At 45.7% G+C, this 18,741-nt stretch overlaps 1 protein-coding gene across 1 annotated transcript in view; it reads left to right on the top strand.

Moving 5' to 3' along the window:
* Positions 1 to 18,741, top strand: part of GALNT14 (polypeptide N-acetylgalactosaminyltransferase 14) — a 213,290-nt gene that overhangs the window by 140,102 nt on the left and 54,447 nt on the right. Inside the window, exon 3 of the mRNA XM_090047316.1 lies at positions 9,664 to 9,762. Within this exon, the coding sequence (XP_089903442.1) occupies positions 9,664 to 9,762 (99 nt within the window). The remainder of the gene's footprint in view (positions 1 to 9,663; positions 9,763 to 18,741) is intronic.

Genomic DNA, 18,741 nt, shown 5'->3' with positions numbered 1-18,741 from the left:
GCAGTGGAAAAATGCAGATTTTCTCCTTTAAAGTGTCGTTTTTTAAAGCTCTCCTTTAAAGGATAAAATCACAGATTTTCTTCTTTAAAGGAGAAAAACTCAGGAAACCATGGGTTTTGCCTTGAAGGCTGGCAGAGTTCCAGCCTGCAAGGGGCTGCTTGGGGCTGGGGGGAGCAGGACTCAGGGAGCAGGAGACACCATGTGCATGTGTGCATGCACATGCATGTGGTAGCTAGGCAGGCTGGTGGAGAGCAGCTCCCTCCAGGTAAGTCTATGGGGGTGGGGGAGGAAGGGGCACAGGTGATATGGTGGGAGGCATGGGGGAACAGGTGACATACAGGTGTGGGGGCACATGCCCCTCCAGATTTCTGTACCCATAGTGGGATGTGGGGTAAAGGGCTGCAGCCAGGCTGGACCTGCTTCTGTGGCCTAGTGGGACCCGGAACAGGAAGGAGCACCATTGCAGTTGTGCCCCCTGCTGTTCTTGGGCAGGTAGGGGGCACCTCTCCTAGGCAGCCGTGGCAGCGCTGTGCTCCCTGCCACATCAGGTCCTGCCTACTGGGCCATGGAGGCATTCTTTGCCCAACGCTGGTCTGGCCCAGCTACAGCCCTGCACCCTCCTGTGGGTGCAGAAATCTAGGAGGGGACATGCCCCCCTTGATGCAACACCTGTGCCCTCACTTTCCACACACAGCTATTCCTTCCTCACACACTGGAGGTTGGGGACAGTGGATCAGGAGTGAGGGCTGGGGAGCTATGAGTCAGGAGTGAGAGGCATTGGCAGGGCCAGGGATTTGTGGGCTAGGAGGGAGGGGCAGCAGCCGGGGGTGGGGGTGGGTGGGCTGCAGGTTGGGAGTGAAAGGCACTGGCAGGGCCAGGGGCTATGGTTTGAGAGTGAGGGGCACTGGCAGGGTTGAGTGGGAGATGTGGTTTGGGGATGAGGGGCAATGAAATGGGCAGGGGCAGGGCAACAGCATATGAGGACTGCTCAGTGCTACAAAGCAGTGGTAGATGAGAGGTGACAGCCATATCCTGGTGAGTGAAGGAGGCAGGGGGAGCTCTGACTTTTTCCTTGATTAAAAAAACCAGAATCAAATGCCACCATATATAGGTATTTAGAATGTATTTTATTATAGTGATTGAGGCACTGGTAAGCTTCCAAATTGCTTTAAAATTGTAAATATATCATAAAATATTGTGTTCAACTGATACCTATAAGTATAGCAGTGTTTCATTCTAATCATGGAAAAACAGGATTTGGGGGTCTTTAATCAGAGAATCTGGGGATCCTTTATCAGAGAATTTGGGATTTTTAAACAGAAAACCAGGATCCCTACTATGATCGTTAATGGAACAGTGTGCAGAGTAATGTACTATTCTGTATGAATAAGCTTAACAGAACTGAGCTCTTAACTTCTCACAGTCTCAGTTTCCCTATCTGTGAAATGGCATAATAATAATGAGGAGGAAGGAGTACAATAATAATAAAACAACAGCAACTATAATAATAATTGTTGACCTCAGAGAAGGACAGGATGCCTTAATACATATATGCATGTGAAATGCTTTGAGGTCTTGGTAAGGAAAGTTTCAATAGAAGTTTAAATAGTTGTTCTTTTGGCCAGTGTCCCTTGGAGAATTCTCCATGGCATTTGTTAGAACTGGTGTTTTATTTTTCCTAATATTATATATGCCTGGCAACTATGAGCTTTGATATTCTCAGAGGCTAATCAGACCCCATATCATGGTTGGCTAAATCTGATGTGCTGATGGTTATGCTAACATCCTTCCTTGCATGGTTGCAAGACTCCAAAGCATGCAACTTTAAATTATTTCAAACGGTGAGCTACAATATATTGCAAGCATAAGCAGTGCAATGATTACTTTTTTTAAAGGAATAATCTTAAAAAAAAAAAAAAAAAGGATCAGGTCTGTAAAAATGTTGTGCTTTTTTTTTGTTTTTGTTGTTGGCAATTGGTTGACCTATGAAATACCATAAGCAGCACAAAACACTTATCCAATGACAGCCTGAGGTAGTGCAGGCAGCTCTTAGCGGGTTTATTTTCATTATTACAGCAATTTTAGGGCTGCATGCTGCAATTTTCACTTGCAGTGAGGTATTAAATTGAAATTACCCCAGATGTAATTGTCACACAGAATAATTCTGGACATGCTGAATTTAATGCTTTTCCAAGCTGTGGTTTTTATTACCCAAGCAAGTGCCAAAAAAACACTTGTAGTCAACAACTTAAACTGAAATCTGCTTCTTTTTAGGAGCCAGGGTGTTTAGCTGAGGTTACACTGGGGCTGCTTGGAAGAAAATTGCCAGAACTTTCATGCCTCCTCATTTGTCTGACAAACTTCCCTATTCATTTGGACTTCTTTCTTCCTCTTGCGTACAGTATCTAAATTGAGAAGTATTCCTGTGGAACTAGACTAGTGTAAAACCAGTGTGAGTGAGCAAACAGTGCTGTTGTGCTCTGTCAGATATGCACAGAGTGACTAGAACAAGCCTCACATCATTTCACCCTTGTGCATCAGCTGTACCAAGTCAGAGAATTAAGACCCACATGGGAATTTTTCCAGAACAATGAAATGCTAGGTGTGGTCCTTCACTGCCCTGTACCTTGGTCAGTCATGGTCAGTCATTTACACATGTGCAAAATGGGTGTAAAACAAAGTGCTCCCAGAGTGTTCTATATCCACTCTGCTGGTGCAGCGCAATAATAAATCAGGCTGGCAAGGTGCAAGGCAAGAAAGAATCAGGCTAGTAGGGTTCTAAGTCTGGTCCCCCACCCCACACACACACGTTTGGATCCAAGCTTTTCCAAAGTTTGTCAGTGTTTGGGTTTTGAGTTTTGACTCATCTCTCAACTTCTTCCATGAACATTTCCTGATCAGTTTGGTGCTATACATAAGTTACTGTACTGTAATGATGACTAGAGCTTTAGAGTGTATTATGCAAGGAGTTTTGATGACCCATTCCACACATCTTCCCAGCTCTTCCCCCTTCTGGGTGATGTCTTCTCCATACATACACTGTGGCTCTCTTAACTATTGCAATAACTTATAATAATTCTTTATGGTAGGTACTTTCTACAGTCTTTTTTTACTCTGCCAAAATGATCGTCCCTTTCCTGAATCATAGAATCCCTTCTGGATGCCATGTTTGGAACAAGTGGTTGGATACATCTGGGAATGGTTAGGAGATGACTCTATGTAAATAGCACAGAGCACAATCCATGTAGCTTTGCAAGGCAGGTGGCATTCAGATCTGAGAGGAGTTTTTAGTTCTATTTCTCACAAAATTAACTAGGAACAACTGTATACTACTGAATACATTACTGCAGGATAGTAAAGACCATAGTGACTGAGTAGGGCAGCAAAGGGCACAGCCTGGAGAGCTGCTGTTTGATAATTTAATAACTCTCTGTTCTCAGCATTCCTGACATATAACTTTGATGAATGAAATATATTACTTATGGGTAGGGGAAAACTTCCTCCTGCATGCTGATTGGCTGTGTACTTTCAAGATCTTCTGATAAAGGAGTTATGTATCATTTTGGATAACACAATGCAGGCATCTGGCCAATCAGTAGCAGTTATAAAAGAGCATGCAAGCTGTCTGGAAGATGGGGAAAATGTGATACAGATGACAGTACATTGGACATTGTGTGTTTGTCTGTCTTCTGGTTTGTTTGTTTCACTTTAAGGATCAAAGAGAGTCAAAAGAGAGCAGCAAAGATGTTAGAGGCATATCTGGATACTCAGCTGGTATAAATCAGCAAAGCATTACATGGAGCTATACTTCCATCAGCCTTGGATCAAAAATAGCTGCAATGTTTGTTAATGTTTTAATCTGGTTAGGAGAAATACCGTAGTGAAGATACTATACTCAGAGGGTGCATCTACACATTCATTAATGTACCCTAGTTACTGGACATTTAGTTTAGAACTTAATGAAGTACTAACTGAATTTCCAGTGTAAGGGGTTGGGGGTGTGCCACGTACCGTGGGACCCCGAACCCCGGATGTCCCCTGGAGAGGAGGGGTACGCGGTGGACCGTCCCGCTTCGCCGCTCTCACCTGCCACGACTTGATGGAAAATATGGGGTTCACCCTTGCCGGGAAGCTGGCGGTCCACGTGGGGTACGGTACCTCCAAGGTCCAGGGGTCCTGAGGGCTCCTCCTCCCCTACACCCTCGCCCGGTCCTCCGGGTTGAGCCTCCGTGAGGGGCTCCCTTGTTAGAGTCCCAGTCCGGCGGGAGAGGGGGGGGTCCCTCCCCGGCCGGACTCTGACCGGTGTTCCCGCGGCCCGTAGTCCCCCTGGTGCCGCTGGCTCCTACAGTCTGGGGTTATCCCAACCCCCGTACGTAAGTCTCCCGCAAGGCGGGTTTTACACGGTCGGCCTTCCCCGCCCGCGGGTCGTCTTCCGCGACCACGTGTCCCGAAGTCTCTGAAGAAGGGTTCCCCCGTCGGTGCCCCTTTCCCGGTTGCCCCCGGGGTCTGGGTTACCTTCGGGTCGTCGCGGCCTCCTGCAGTCGCTGGTTCGGCAGTTCCCTGCGTCACGGGTCCCTCTGGGGCCGTGTGGGGCTTCACCGCCCTCCGGGACGCCGCCGCTGTCTCCCGCCGCGCGGCTCCCGGCTCCGCCTCCGCCGGCTGCTCCGCTGACGGCCCCCACTGCGGGGCTCCCGGCTCCGCCTGTGCTGGCTGCTCCGCTGCTGGCCCCCGCTGCGGGGCTCCCGGCTCCGCCTCTGCCGGCCGCGCCGCCGCCGGCCCTCGCTGCGGGGCTCCCGGCCCCGCCGCTCTCCGACTCACCGTCTCCGGATCCGCGGCTCCTGGCTCCGCTGCCGCCGACTCCCGCCTCGTGCCTCCCGGCCTCGCCGCACGTGGCTCCGCCGCTCCTGGATCCTTCGCGCCCAGCTCGGCAGGTCGTGGCTCCGCGGCTCCTGGAGTAGGCTCCGACTGGAGCCTCCGTCTCCCTCTGCGGGTAAGCGTTTCCCTTTTATCCTCCCGCGCCGGTCCCGTGCCGGCGCGGTTCAGGTTCCGGGAAACATTAAGTTCCCCGCCGGGCTTCCAGGTCCTGACCTGGAAACGGGGCGGAACTCCGGGGCTCTTCTCTCGGGCCGGGCCCCGCGGGGTCCTGGCCCCCTCACATCCAGTAACTACATTTCTCGTGCGATATCGCCAGCACATGGCTTTTTTCATTACTGTTACTGCGTAGCAGTGTAATAACACTATGAAGTAGCTTATTACCATGGTTTTTGAGTGATATGCTACTGCACAGTATTATTAGGCTACCACGCAGTAAGCATCTCATATAGACACTCCCAGAAGTCCATAATGAAAACTACTCAGTCCCTCCAACCTATTCTATCCTATCCAGGTTATGTAATTAAAGGGCAGTATATTTAGAAACAATCAATTTAGAACCTGTTCTTTATTTACCTTGTTGCTAACCCAGAGGGAACTAATTCCATGGAAGTCAGTGAAAGAAATTCTGTGGCTGGATTTAAAATTAGGCGTGCTAGTTTTATGTGTGTTAGTAACCACAGTAGGAATGCAGACGGGGATAATAATAAGGTTAATTAGACTCCAGCTTCATTTCAGGGCATAAGCTTATTGCTTTTGGGAGTCTGGAAGGATATTTTTTACTTGTAGTATGTGCAGCATCATGGAATGAGTTAGAGGGTATTGTGGGTATCTTTTATCTTCCTTTGAAGCCTCAGGTGTTGGCCACTGCTAAAAACAATCACTGGAGCAGAAAGGCAAATAGGGTGATATTGTTGTTCTTTTAGTAATGACAATTGTCAAGGATGGGGGCTGGTGAGAGACCAGAGCACCTGGTTTGTAAAGTGTTTCCTTTTCCATGGGTTGGATAAAACCATAACTGTGTGTCTGCACATTTGTGAACTTTGGACAAGTTCAGGCCTGGAGCTGAACTTCGTAGATTTGATCCTTCTTCACTATGTTCTCTGTTCCTGTCACCTTTTGTGTTGTTGGTCTCTGCATGTACAGTGCCGGGGGGCAATAGATAAAGGTACACTGGATTTCAGTCCTCTAAAGGAAAAGTAGATGGAGGTCTCTTCTGAGATTTCTTCCCTTTTCACCTGTTTTATTGTTGCAAAACCCCACTTCAGTATAAATCAAACATGAGAATAAACTACCAGTGATTCCTTTTTCCCAGGTGGAGTAAGTATTGCCAGAATAGGTTGACTTCATAAAAAAAGAAAAAGAAAAACAAATGCCCCCCATCTCCTGTTATGTCTCCAGGCCTCCTGAGCGAGGATTCCTCATGATGTTGACTAAAGCTACTACGATGACTCACTGAATGAAAGCCTTGAGAGGAACCTTCTTACAGGACCTCACATGGGCATCATCACTTATGCTTAGGACCTGAACCTGATGACATGCCGAGCCTTGTTACACGTGAACTTTAGGTAGCTCTGGAACTCTTAACCCCTGGATTGTCCACACAATAACACCTGAAACTAGTTTTAAGCCCACTTTAGGCATCTTAAAGTTACTCCACTCCAGGGCAAGTGTCTTTCTGATCCATGTTACACAGCTTGTGTTCTATTAATGTGTGGCCATGCTTCACAGATGAGCCACCTAAGCTGCAGTTCTCCAGCATCCCAGGATGCAGCGTCCCCTCCTTCACTGTGCTGTTCTGTGTGGACAAACTTTGCACCCCTTGAACTCTACTGCCCGGGGGCAGTTCTGGCACCAAGGCCAACTTCCTTCTCCAGGGTGTGACCTTCCCACCCTCAGGATGCAAACCTGTGCACAAACAGCCTGCAGAGCACATGTCAGCTGCCCAGGTTGTAGGACATAGGCAGGTCCTGGGGTGGGGTTGAGAAGGTGTGGGAGGAATAAGGTAGGGAGCTGGATCAGATCCCCATGAGCTGAGGATTACTTCCCAAGGCAGGAGCAATAGCTGCCCCACAGGCACCTTCCCTCACTGCTCCCACCTCCCCCCCACCTAGAGCAGGGACAGAAGCCTGTCCTGGCTCCCCAGCCCCTTGGGTGACTGGTTCCACATCCTGCCCATGACCAGTCCTGCTGCCCGGGGGGGGGGGTGGTCCTCGATAGCCGATCACCGTGGCCGATCACTACAGCTGCTTCCGGGAATGGTTGTAGCAATTGGCCAGTGCTTGCAAGGGGGGCACTGGCGTTTCTGCCTGACCCTCCTGCCCATCGCCTAAGCAGTGAGCATTGGCCTGTCGGGGTGGACATGCACCCCTGTGCACCCCCTACACGTCACCATGGCCAAGCCCTATAGTGGCAACTCACAGCTGTTGCTCTTACTTGGAACTCTGCTCACCAGCCCTCTAGTAGCAAATCAGAGTTGTGCAGGTGGTGAAACAGTCAGAGAAGCTTTTTAGGGCTAAGGTGCAACTGCTGCAAATGGAGCTAGCACCAACACAGTCAACATTTAAAGAGCTCAAAATGCAACGTGTAAAAGGCCTCACACTGATGTCAGTCAGGACTAACTCTAGAAGCCATGACACTTAGCTAGTGTGAGTTGGATCAGTACCAAGCGCCAGAGTTTCTCTGACAAACAAGTCAATGCAAGAGCCTTTTTAAAACCATTCCCCTTTGAAAGAGCCAGGTTATTTTCAGGACTGTGATTCAAGGCAATCTTGGGGTTCTGACTACAAGGCTTCTGCAGACTGAGTGAAACACCAGAGGGACTGGGCATAATGTAGGAAGGGAATGAGAGGGATAGGGCAGTTATACAGGGTGATCTTTGGGAAGAGGATTTTCTGGTCAACCAGTCACTTCTGTAAGTTGGTGAATATTTTTTTTTGTGGTCCTTTGTATATTGACAGAACCAGGTAGACAGGTGTGAAGAGTAAAAAAGGCATAGGGAAGTGAAGGGCCTTTTCCAAGATCACACAGAAGGTGAGCTCTACAAGCCAAGAATAGAACCAAGGTTCCTGGCACCTCATTCAGTTCTCTATCTTCTAGATCATACTGTTGTATGAAGATTTGTTCTGTCCACTTTGAGACAGGGTATCTACTTTAACAAGACGTTTTTGTCTCCTGTCAAGGAAACATGTTCTAATAACCCAGAACTTCACCTGTCCTGCTTTCTCACTGCAACCCCTCTCTCAAGTGATCACTGAAATCCCAGTTTCCCCAGTTCTCTTTGGTTTCTCTGAAACCTTATGCACTGTATACATTAGGGCTATGCAAAATTTTGCCAGCTGTTTCATTCTGACACTGTTTCGACCAATTTTGAGGTCGAAACTGCAAAATTGGAAGGAAACAAAGGTCCCCAAAATAGCCTCAAAACAAAATGAAGCTGGTCAAAACGTTTCAAAAGTTGAAATGTTTCGCCTATAGGCTGGAGAATGGGAAGTCAGCCCAGCTGGGCTGACTTTCCATCCCCAGTGTAAGATCTGGCAGGGGGTGGCGAGGCAGACCAGCTGGGTTGCTTCCCGGTCCCCCACGCTACATCATGCTGGGGTGGGAGGCAGCCCCACTGGGCTGCCTCCCACCCCTGGCGTGATCTAGGACGGCGGGGGGGGGGGACAGGGAAGCAGCCCAGCTGGTCTGACTTCCCATTCCCAGCAAAACTTGAAACAGTGTTGAAACAGCCTTTCTGTTTCGCCGGAATGGAATGGAACAGCTGTTTCAACTCAAAATGAGATTTGAGACGAAATACTGTTGCATTGAACCGTCAAAACTCAAGGCAAAACAGAACGGTGCCATTTCTCACAGCCCTAGTTTACATGTATATACATAGGTTGGGCTCACCCACCTCAGAAACTGAGATTTGTATTCGTGAGTGATTCTGCAAAGAACAAGCCTTTCTGCTGACAGTTTCCAAGGGAAAGGGAGAGGCATTAGCATTTTGGTTGTACTTCAAAATGGCATCCAAACTATATACTTTGCAGTTCATAGATGGAGGGAGCTAAGGAAGTCTAGCGTTTGATTATTGTACTGCAGCTGAGGAATATTATTTACTTACTTTCCTCATGCAAAACTCATGGCTTTATCTCATGGCTTTATTTACAGCATAGCTCTTCTGAATGCCACTTTGAAAGAGCTATAAAATCTGGGAAACACTTCCTCAAGCTCCAGGCAAGCAGAAAGAGGCCAGCTTGCATATGGACCAGCTCTCTGTCCTGAGCCTCAGTCCATGAAACAATGGAGAGACCAGTGAAGCTAATGCTTCCTCTCATATGCATGTCCCCACTTTATTACATACCTGTCTCTTTCCTCTGACCCATTTGTCAAGGCTGAATTCTCACCAAAGCACACAGGTTTGGATGGGCTCTGTAGCATGATAATATTTGTGTTTATGGTATAAAGCTGTTTGTGCCCCAATGTCTGGTCAGGTTTATGGAGCATTGTAACTATAAGATGAACCCCTTTGTGAGGTCCAATCATGGTAGGGATCCAGAGCCCAGGTAAAAATCTGAAAGCAGGAAGCACAGAATTCCCAGTTGCTTTGTCCCACAAAATGGGACACTGGAATTTTGGGTCAGACATAAATTAATACCTAAGAAAGCCATTAGTTTATTAGTGCTTAGAGAATACTGCATGTGCACCATTTGCCTTTTCACTGTGCCTTTAATATTTGTTTCTATTAAATAAGCAACTATTTCAAAATCCAGATATTTAGTGATAGCTGTATCTTTTTATCCTACTCAGATGTACTACTTTGCACTATCGTCCAGATCTTCCACCAACCAGTATCATCATCACCTTCCACAATGAAGCCCGGTCCACCTTGTTAAGGACTATCCGAAGGTAAGATGGATACTACAAAGGAATATTTTAGTGCAATTTGGTTTTCAAGATCCTTCTCCAAGGAAAACGCTTGCCCTTTTCCTTACAGGATAGTAGTCACGTATTCTTAAAATGTTTCTAAAAGGGATTAAACCTTGTTATGTATTTGCATCTGCAATTGTACTTAGCTGGATAAAATTGCAAGGGCTATCAATCCAAGATCTAAATAATTGTCAGCAGAGGTTAGCCTGAACTCTGCCCCCTGGCAAGCATTATTGTGTACAATTAGGTGCACTTTGGTGTGGATAGCAGTAACTTATTTCATTGGATCTGATCCTGGTCACTATCAGGGCAAGACACCATAGTAGATGGATCCTAGCTGCCTGTTTTTAAAATCAGTCAGGGATCAGTGCTCAGCTGTGTTCTTCCACAGTTGGGTATCTGTTGTTTTGCAGACATCTGCCTCAAGATCACCTTTTGAGCTCCTCCAGAGATACTAGTCAGCCACGTATAATGACAGCAGGGATAATAAGCTGAGAAGCGCTGGTGGTTCACACACAAGCTGCATTTTCAAGGACAATTTCTAAGCTCTTCTGGATGAGCTGTAAAGAGGCCTGGGCACATGGCCATTCTTTCATTTGCTGGTTTGTTCTTGGCTATGCTTTACTGTAGGGGATATAGTAGATGCCTCATTTTCACTTCAGATTTTTAAGAGTAGCTTTTAATCCCACTGTCAGACTTAAACCAACAAATCTCCATTCTCTGGCATGTAAAGGTTTTGGGCAGTATATCCACTGTATCTTCTGTACAGAGAGTTAAATCTGGGTGCCTTTCTCAGTGGTTTGCCACGTGGCGGGGGTTTGAGGTCTTCACTGTTGATTCTGTAATATACATTTTAAGTGTGGAGTTCACGCCCATGGGGGCAAGACAATTATGTCCCTGAGCAGTCAGGCAATAGACAGGCCTTCAGTAGATGCATGTAGATAACTCCCCCGGACACTCCAAAAGGACAATACATCCTGCAGTTGTTTCTCTTCATAGATCTGCACCTCAGTCCCAGTCTGCACCCCCCCACCTGCTGTTAAGCAGATCTTACCACACTGTACTGAACTGTATTGGCTGTATAGCACGGACAGATGTTCACAGAGTATGGGGCAGACCCCAAACACTCATTTCCTTATGACCCTTGAACTCAAGCTACACTTTCTGTTGAAGGGAGTTAGCATAGTTCTATGAAAGTTTGTAAAGCTAGATTGATTTATGCCTGTCTCCACACCTCTGTCCATGTCTGCCGAGTACATCAAAACACCATTCCTCTAAGGGCCCTATGCCATTGTTCACACTGGTTAGAGGTAGGTATTGGTAACTGCCAGAGCAGATTCAACTTTGATTCAACTTTGCTTGCTAGACTTCTCCTTCATCCTTTCTTCTGTCCTACAATTGAACCTGACAGCTTGGCAGCTGAATTGCCACTTTGCTCTGTGGTCTCATGGCCAATCCTGTCCCCTGCATTTCTTACCTTAGACTCTATTGCCACCTGCCATTGTGGGGCCTGCTTTAACAGTCACAACATACACTCGACTCCCTCATCTTGAAACTTCCTTAAGGATCTGCCTCTTTTTCCAACTTAACCCATATATTAGGCAGCAGCTCATTTCTCTCTGGCCATAGCAGCACACCAAAGTTACTGTGCCTGGGAGTAGCTGCCTTGAGCACTGAGCACTGCTCTGCTTTGGGAGGAATTATTCGCACTGCCAACCCACATGCTAATCAGCCCACTTCGGTACCACACAGTCTTCTTCCAGTTATGAGGAAACTTGCACAGAGCTGCGTGGTATGCTTGAGACTGCCACTGGCAAGCCTGGTGAATTTACTGTGAAGACCTGGCCTCAGAGACCATTTCATCCTCCACAGTTAGCCCTCACCCACTGGATAGTCAACTAACACCTTAAGTCAGCATGAGCTGACATCTCACCACTTTTAGGGTCCAATGACGAGCTCATAATTCCTAATTACAGAGTAGCAAAATGCCCTGGAAGTGTTACTGTTATTTCTGAGGGATAGTGGCTAGAAGTGAGGAGTATTTGGTCCAGAGTGTAACCAGATACTCTTCACAGTTAGCCATTAGTAGTGTAAAGATGGGCGCATCTGAAAGAGATGGTAGGTGAATCAGAATTATGCTGGGATTAGAAGTGCATAGGTGTAGACGTTGCCTATTGTTTCTTGTTACTTTATCGTACCATCCTCATAAAATGGTTCCTAATTTCCATAGAGGCAGCAGCTGTTTCCTTCATCCTCCTTATCTTATTCCTTCAGGGAGGGATTTCCTTTCTATTTATTTGCTCAGGCCACTTTGCTCACTCTCTTAGTTGTGATTTCATTCGTAACTTCTGCCCTTGTCACTCCACCTCCCCTCACACACGCACCTCTGTTAGGTGTGGTCACATGCGTTTTCTCTGCTGGTGTGCATCTCCAAGCAGGTTTAAATTCCGGCTGCTTCCTCCCACAGGATAACCTCACAACATCACAAAGTACCTCAGGATGTTTTACACTGAATCACTCTATAGTGGCATGGAAAGACCATTTTTGTGTTTTCTGCTGGGTCAAAGCCAGGGTTGAAAGCACCTGACATATCAAACAAAGTGAAGGAAGCCCAATTCCAATCTCCCCTTCCCTCCTGCTTCTTTAGGATGGATTTCTGAATTTTTCCAGGTCTTTGGAAAATGACCTGCCTTTTTCTTCTACCCATGGTAAACATGCTAAGGGGCCACTCCTCTAGGGTTACGAGGCCAGGGCTCTCCTCCTCACTTCGCTTGTAACATGGGAATTGGCAGACTTGTTTTGGATCAGCTACCAAGCCCTTGGAGAGCCAACTGCTGTTAGAGACGAGTAGCAATAAGCCAATTCTTTCCCTACCTCATGTCGAGTCTGAACTCTCACACACCTTCCTTTCCCTGCCTGCATTTTGGATCCAGATCAGATTTCATCTCCCTCTTAAGCATTTTGCAAGCTAATTTGCTGTGCCCTCTGACTGATCTGGCTTTACTCACTCAGCAAATGCTTGGCTTAATTAGATATTACAGATCTCTATCCTGTGACATCTGCAACATCTTGGATCATTTTCCACATGTCAGTCCAAATGAAATCTGACTTGTATTAATACTAGTTTGTAGTGCTAGAGCTGCTGCTGCCGTGGATCTCAAAGCACATTCTGTGCAACAGTAAGAGTGCTGCTACATCACTCTGTAGTTCATTGCAAAATGAAAAGGTTGGTAAGTTCTATTACCCCAGCTGATGGAAGGATGAACTGGCACCTCTCAAAGAGGTGAAGTGACTCCCACAAGGTTACTTAGCAAGCCACTGGGTTATCTTGGACTAGAGGCAAAGTCTCCTTGGTTAAAGTTAAGTGTTTCCTCCACTCTGAGTGGATGCAAGCTGTATGCAAGATGGCTCCCTCCTGATTGCATGGAGCCTAGGGAAGTATTTCCCAGACTCTTTTTTTAGTGGCATTTAGAAGAGCTATGCTCCAAGTCCTCCAACAGCATTGTGAAATTAGTATGCACAATACCTTCTGTTTACAAATGGGAAGAACGTAGGACAGAGAGAGGGTGATCTGACTTGCCTCAACATACAGAGAGAGTAGCTGGCAGAATCAAGAAGTGAGCAAAGGCTCTAAGAACAAGCAGCAGTGCCCTGTTTGGCTGCCTGGCAATGGAATGAAATACTGACAAAGAGCGTTCATCACACTGATTGTTTGGTGTGATAAAGAAAAGAAATAAAAAAAGGAAAGGAAAATCAATGCGTGCTGTAAAATACAGAAGAGTGGGGACAAGCCGTAAGTCCAGGTTATACAGTCCTAACTAGACAAATCAGCCCATTTGGAGTCCTTCAGATGTCTGTACTGAAGATGAGCAAACACTGGGGGGAGTATCCCATTCACATTACTCTGAATGTGAAGGTGAACTTTGATTTGGCTGTCTCTGTGTATCTTTTTATGAGCCTTAAGCACTTTACTTGCATGAATAAGCAGGAAAAGCTGGAGTTTAGATTGGGCACCAGAAGCTAGGACCACAATTAGAAGTAGATTGTTAAATCCACATGTCACACCCAGTCCTGAGTGGCGAAATGAGTAACCTAGTCAGGGGATGAAAACAAGGTCATGAGACATCTGTCTCTACCTGGCACAGTGCATCATGTGAATTTCAGAAACAACACCAGCAATTTGCATCAAGGAATTATCCATTAAGGAAAACAAATGGGTCGATTGAATGACAAACCAATTCAGATATTTTGTGATTGCTCACTGTTCACTCACAGATGGGAAAACAGGAAAAATTTACTGCATTCATGATTATCTCCATGAATAGATATGTAAAAAGCTCAGGCAGTAGGTAGGCAAGAGAAAGCCTGCGTGCTTCACTGGCTAAGTTTTAAGGCAGAAGAGAAACAAAGAGGATGAGAAGGGAGAGGGAGGAGAGGAAGATGGAAGGAAAGTTGGCCTTTTCGTTAAGGCTGTATTGCCCTGGGAATCACCAGACTTGGGTTCAGCTCCTGGTTCTGCCACAGACTTGTTTGGACAAATTTCTTAATCTCTCTGTACCCCGGTTCCCCAAGCATAAACTGGAGATACGATAGCATTGCACTATATGATGGGGGTCTTGTGAGGATAAATGCATTAAGGATGCTGAGATGCTCAGAAGCACTGGCGATGAGTGATATAAATACTTGCACTGAGAAAAGGAATGGGAAAGAGTATAGAAGGCCCAGGATGTCTTCTCAACTATCATCCTTTCCTTTTACAAATGTTATTGGCTTTCCCAAATTGTTTTCTTCCCTCTCTTTCTCTCTCTCTCTGCCTCCTACATACTTGAATTAAAAAAGAAAACCTCTATCTCATTTCCATGCTCCTCCTGTTTTGCTCCTCCACAGAAAGAGCTGAAGGACGTGCACAATGGCATAGCAGCCCCTGGAGAAGGAAAAGCAATGCTTCAGTGAAGGAGCTGGACTCAATACCGACAGGGGCTAGATTGAGTGTTCAGTCTTCTGACAGTGATTAGGAGTTACATCTTTCTTTCATGTAACCCTTTCTAGCAGGAAAACAGGAGCCATGATACTTGGCAAACTATATAACATGCAGCCTGGAATATATCCCCGTAGAAATGCAGCCTGAAGGGAGAAATACTATATACTTCCTAGCTTGATCTTGATTTGCTACCATTCAAGTCAGAAGGAGGCTGCCCCATATTTCCCTGGGTGTGCTCAGCACCTTGGATTATACCTTGGACAAGAAATGCCCACAAATTTGGCATCCAACAGAAACCAGAGTGTGTTCTAGCAAGGCAGAATGATAGTCCCCAGGCTGGATTATGAGTAGGAGAGCTAGGTAAGAGTTCCTATGCCTGTTGAAATGTGCTGTCCAGGATCCCAGGTACTCAGTACCTCTGTGTAATGTGTCAGCCAAGGGGGATGAAGCAAGTTAGGAAACTTTGGGATCAGCCAAGCCTTTGTAACAAGTCAACAGGAGAGGAATTGAGAAGCTCTGCTGGCTGGCAGCCTGCCAGGCGAGGCAGTGCTGCAGTGTCTGATACTCTAGGCATAGTGCCCAAGCTCCCCCAGGGAATTACTGGGCTCAGTGCTGCAGGAAGCCGATGCCAAATTGGGCAGGATGAGAAGAAGCAGAGGTGTGGCAGACCACCCCAGAGCCTGATGTGGGGAGAGAAAGGGGTAGCATGCTGAGAGTTTCTCTCTACATCCATCTCCCTCTGTCCTGAGCTCCCCAGAGCTGACAGTCTCAATGGAGCTGCTTTCTCCCACTAATGGGGGAGCTGTCTATCCCCCCAGTACTTAGGAGTCTCGCTCTGGTTCATTCTTCTCCATGTTGCAGAACAAATTCCAGCACTTCTTGACCTCCTCATCTTATACTCTGACATCTGAGGGCTGCCATTCCTTGGGCAGCCTTCATTTCTCATAACATTACTATATATTCAAGCAGGCACAATGCTTCCCAGAGCTTGAGGGAAATGTAGTAGCCAGTCCTGATGAAAGGCTCAAGGCTGTTCCCTTTCTGCACCCAGCTGGTTCTGTTGGGTGGTTCAGAAGATGGATGGTGTCCCCACACACCTTGGAGAAGCTATCATTAACAGTAAGACTCATAATCCATATATTGGGTACAAACTGGTGCTCATTCCATGAGCAGGAAGGTATGTTTCTCATGTGCCGACAAGGCGCTGGGTACCATTTTGCCCACACCTTCACATCTTGCTTCCTTTGAACTTCACCTACTGAACCACGTGTGTGTGGGTTCTTTCCCCACCTTGTACTAGGTGCATTGCAGAGTGGATTTGCCATATGGTGCACAGCATGGAGAACAGTGTCAAGCCCATAAGAATGTCTGTTCTCTTGCCTTGCTGCCCTCAAGCACCTGAACTAATTTAGCTGCTTTCTTTTCTTTGGCAAGGTCCCAGCCACCTGTTGAAGAACCTCTTTACAACATAGGTGCATGTGCTTAAATCACAGTTCGTGTTTGTGGTATAAATACAATTGAACTATGGACCTGCTCTTCAGCTGATGTCAATGCTCCACCTGCCCTGACTTCAACAGAGCTACAGTGACTTATATCAGCTGAAGCCCTGTATTTGAACCAGGTTTCTGAATTGCTATAGCTATCGTAACATGGATGGCTGTAGCACTGCTCGGGCAGGGATCAGTCCCACATAAAAGCCAGTCTGAACAGAGTTTTTAGGATGCTTTAGTCACATCCAGCTTCCATCTTGCTCTCTTTCTTTTATATTCTGAGCCAGATTTCAGTGATTTCAAGGCTTCCCCACCTTTGCTATTGACCTCAGCTCTGGAAGGCTGTCAAGAATTCCTTTTAGACATAAGCCCCTCCTGACAGAAAACATCCAGTTTTACTTTGCTGAGTGATCCTTATGTATTTATTCTTTAAATCTGCAATTTGGGGCTCCAGAATTGAGAGCCTTAATTATTTACCTCTTGCTGACAGCCCAAAAAAACATCCTTCGGCAAAAATCGTGACGTGAACACCCTGCATCCCAGATCAAATATTTAGGTTGTTAATTAGCAGGTAAAGTAACATGTCTTTCATTTTCCAATAGCTGTCGGTAGAAGTAGGCAGTATCTTGGGCAAAGAACATCTTGTACGCTCCCCTCTACATATGATCTCATGAGCATCCTAAGGTTGCCAAGAAAAGAAAGTAGGGAAAGCACGTATATTATCCCTTAGACAGTAGGTAAGGACTTTATAGAGGCTGTGCCATAGCTCAAATGACTCTGATTAAAAGACTAAAAACAAGCCAGGTGTTGCTCTGAAACTATATAATTAGCGCTATGTGCTGACATTTTTTCTTTATTCCTTTTAAAAATAAAAAAATAAAAAAACCTGGACATTTTATTTGCTAATCATCTCACAGTAACTAAGTATACAGTTGTACATGTGCTTTTACCTTTTGATGTTAACATAAAGAGGACTCTTGAATTTCAAAGAGCTGGTGGGTATTTGAGAGAATAAATGCAGAAGCTGCAGTGTAATCAAAGCTCATTATGGTTATTCTTGGTGTGATGTCTCTCTCCCGCTCCTACATAATTAGCCATTTTGGGTGGTTCGAGCAGTTCATTTAGGCGGGCATTTTCTCTTCTCTCGCACTCTGTCTGACTGTGACCTCTGACCCCTCTGTCACTTTATTATACTGCTGGTTTTTCTTATTTCACAGACCCCAATATGTTGCCATGGAGAGAATTGAGGGTTCACAATTCCAGACCGATCAAGGTCTGGAGTCACTTTTATAAATGAAAAAGTGTTAAAAGATGACAAAAATACACACAAACAAAAGACATACACTCACATCTGCAAACAATTGTCAGTGTTTCTTGCATCTGTATTTTGCAAGCAGCGGTATTAATTTTGTCCTGATAATTATTTGCAGGTGGAATTTGGGGATCTGATTCAACAAATCCTTGCTGTTAGGCATGAGGAGGAGAATGCCAAGAAAAATACAAGTGGCAAAATTAGTTAGAGACTACAATGAAAATGTAGGGTCAAACTCTGCTTGCTTCCACTTCCCCCATCTTAGTTATTTTATTGAACTGGAAGAAGTTACATCCATATATATCCAAAGTAACAACACAGAATCTAGCCCTTATTCAATTCAGTAGGTATAAGTATATCCAATGGGGAGAGTCCTGGAATCCTTCTTGATAGTAATTGGTGTTTGTGTGAGTTAGGACTAAATAAGGGACTTGGAATTTATTTCAATAGATTTTTTCCATTATAATATACTACCTGTATTTTATTTCAGTATCTATAAATAACAGAAGGACTTCAAAGAACAGTGATATTAAGAATCATATGTTTTTACATGTATGAAAGAGAAAAGAACCACCAAAAAAAAAGAAAAAAGAAAATCAAAGCTCAGTGAGGATCTGAGTAATAGAAAAGTTGCCTTTGAAATTTTGAAAGTTCCTTATACAGTATCTAAGAAAATCCCTGCAACATCAAGAAGCTCAAGGGTTCAATGTTTCTGTTTCCAGTCATTCTTCAGGACTGTCACACTAGGAGAGTATGTAATCTGGTGTGTTTCCAGTGGTTTTGGTAACTTACTGTCTGATTAGTGGAGAACAAGTAGGAAATGTGTGTCAGATGTGGTGAATTTGGCCTTGCTGGAAAGCCAGTACATTTGTTCTTAGCCTCTTCGTGAAATAACTTGCACTTATCTTACACTGAACGTTTTCTGCAAAACCTTTACTGCCAGTGGCAGCAGGTCATTACTGGGCAGGTCTCTGGCAATTTAGTCAAGAGGTATGTATAACTATAGTGACAGAAGTATCTGCTATGCAGTAAAGATATACCCACCCTAGCTATAAACTAGGTAGCTTGGGTCCCAGTAGCAGTTTAGCCACAGAAACACGGAGCTCTCTGTACAGGATAAATTACTCAGCCAATATTCTCTTTATGGTTTAACGTGATCTGTGGTGGGTACGGAG

This window comes from Crocodylus siamensis, chromosome 1, assembly GCF_052110815.1.
Source record: "Crocodylus siamensis isolate JL-2025a chromosome 1, ASM5211081v1, whole genome shotgun sequence".
NCBI lineage: Eukaryota > Metazoa > Chordata > Crocodylia > Crocodylidae > Crocodylus > Crocodylus siamensis.
Note: the sequence above shows the minus strand (reverse complement) of the source record. Positions and strands in the feature narration are given on the sequence as shown.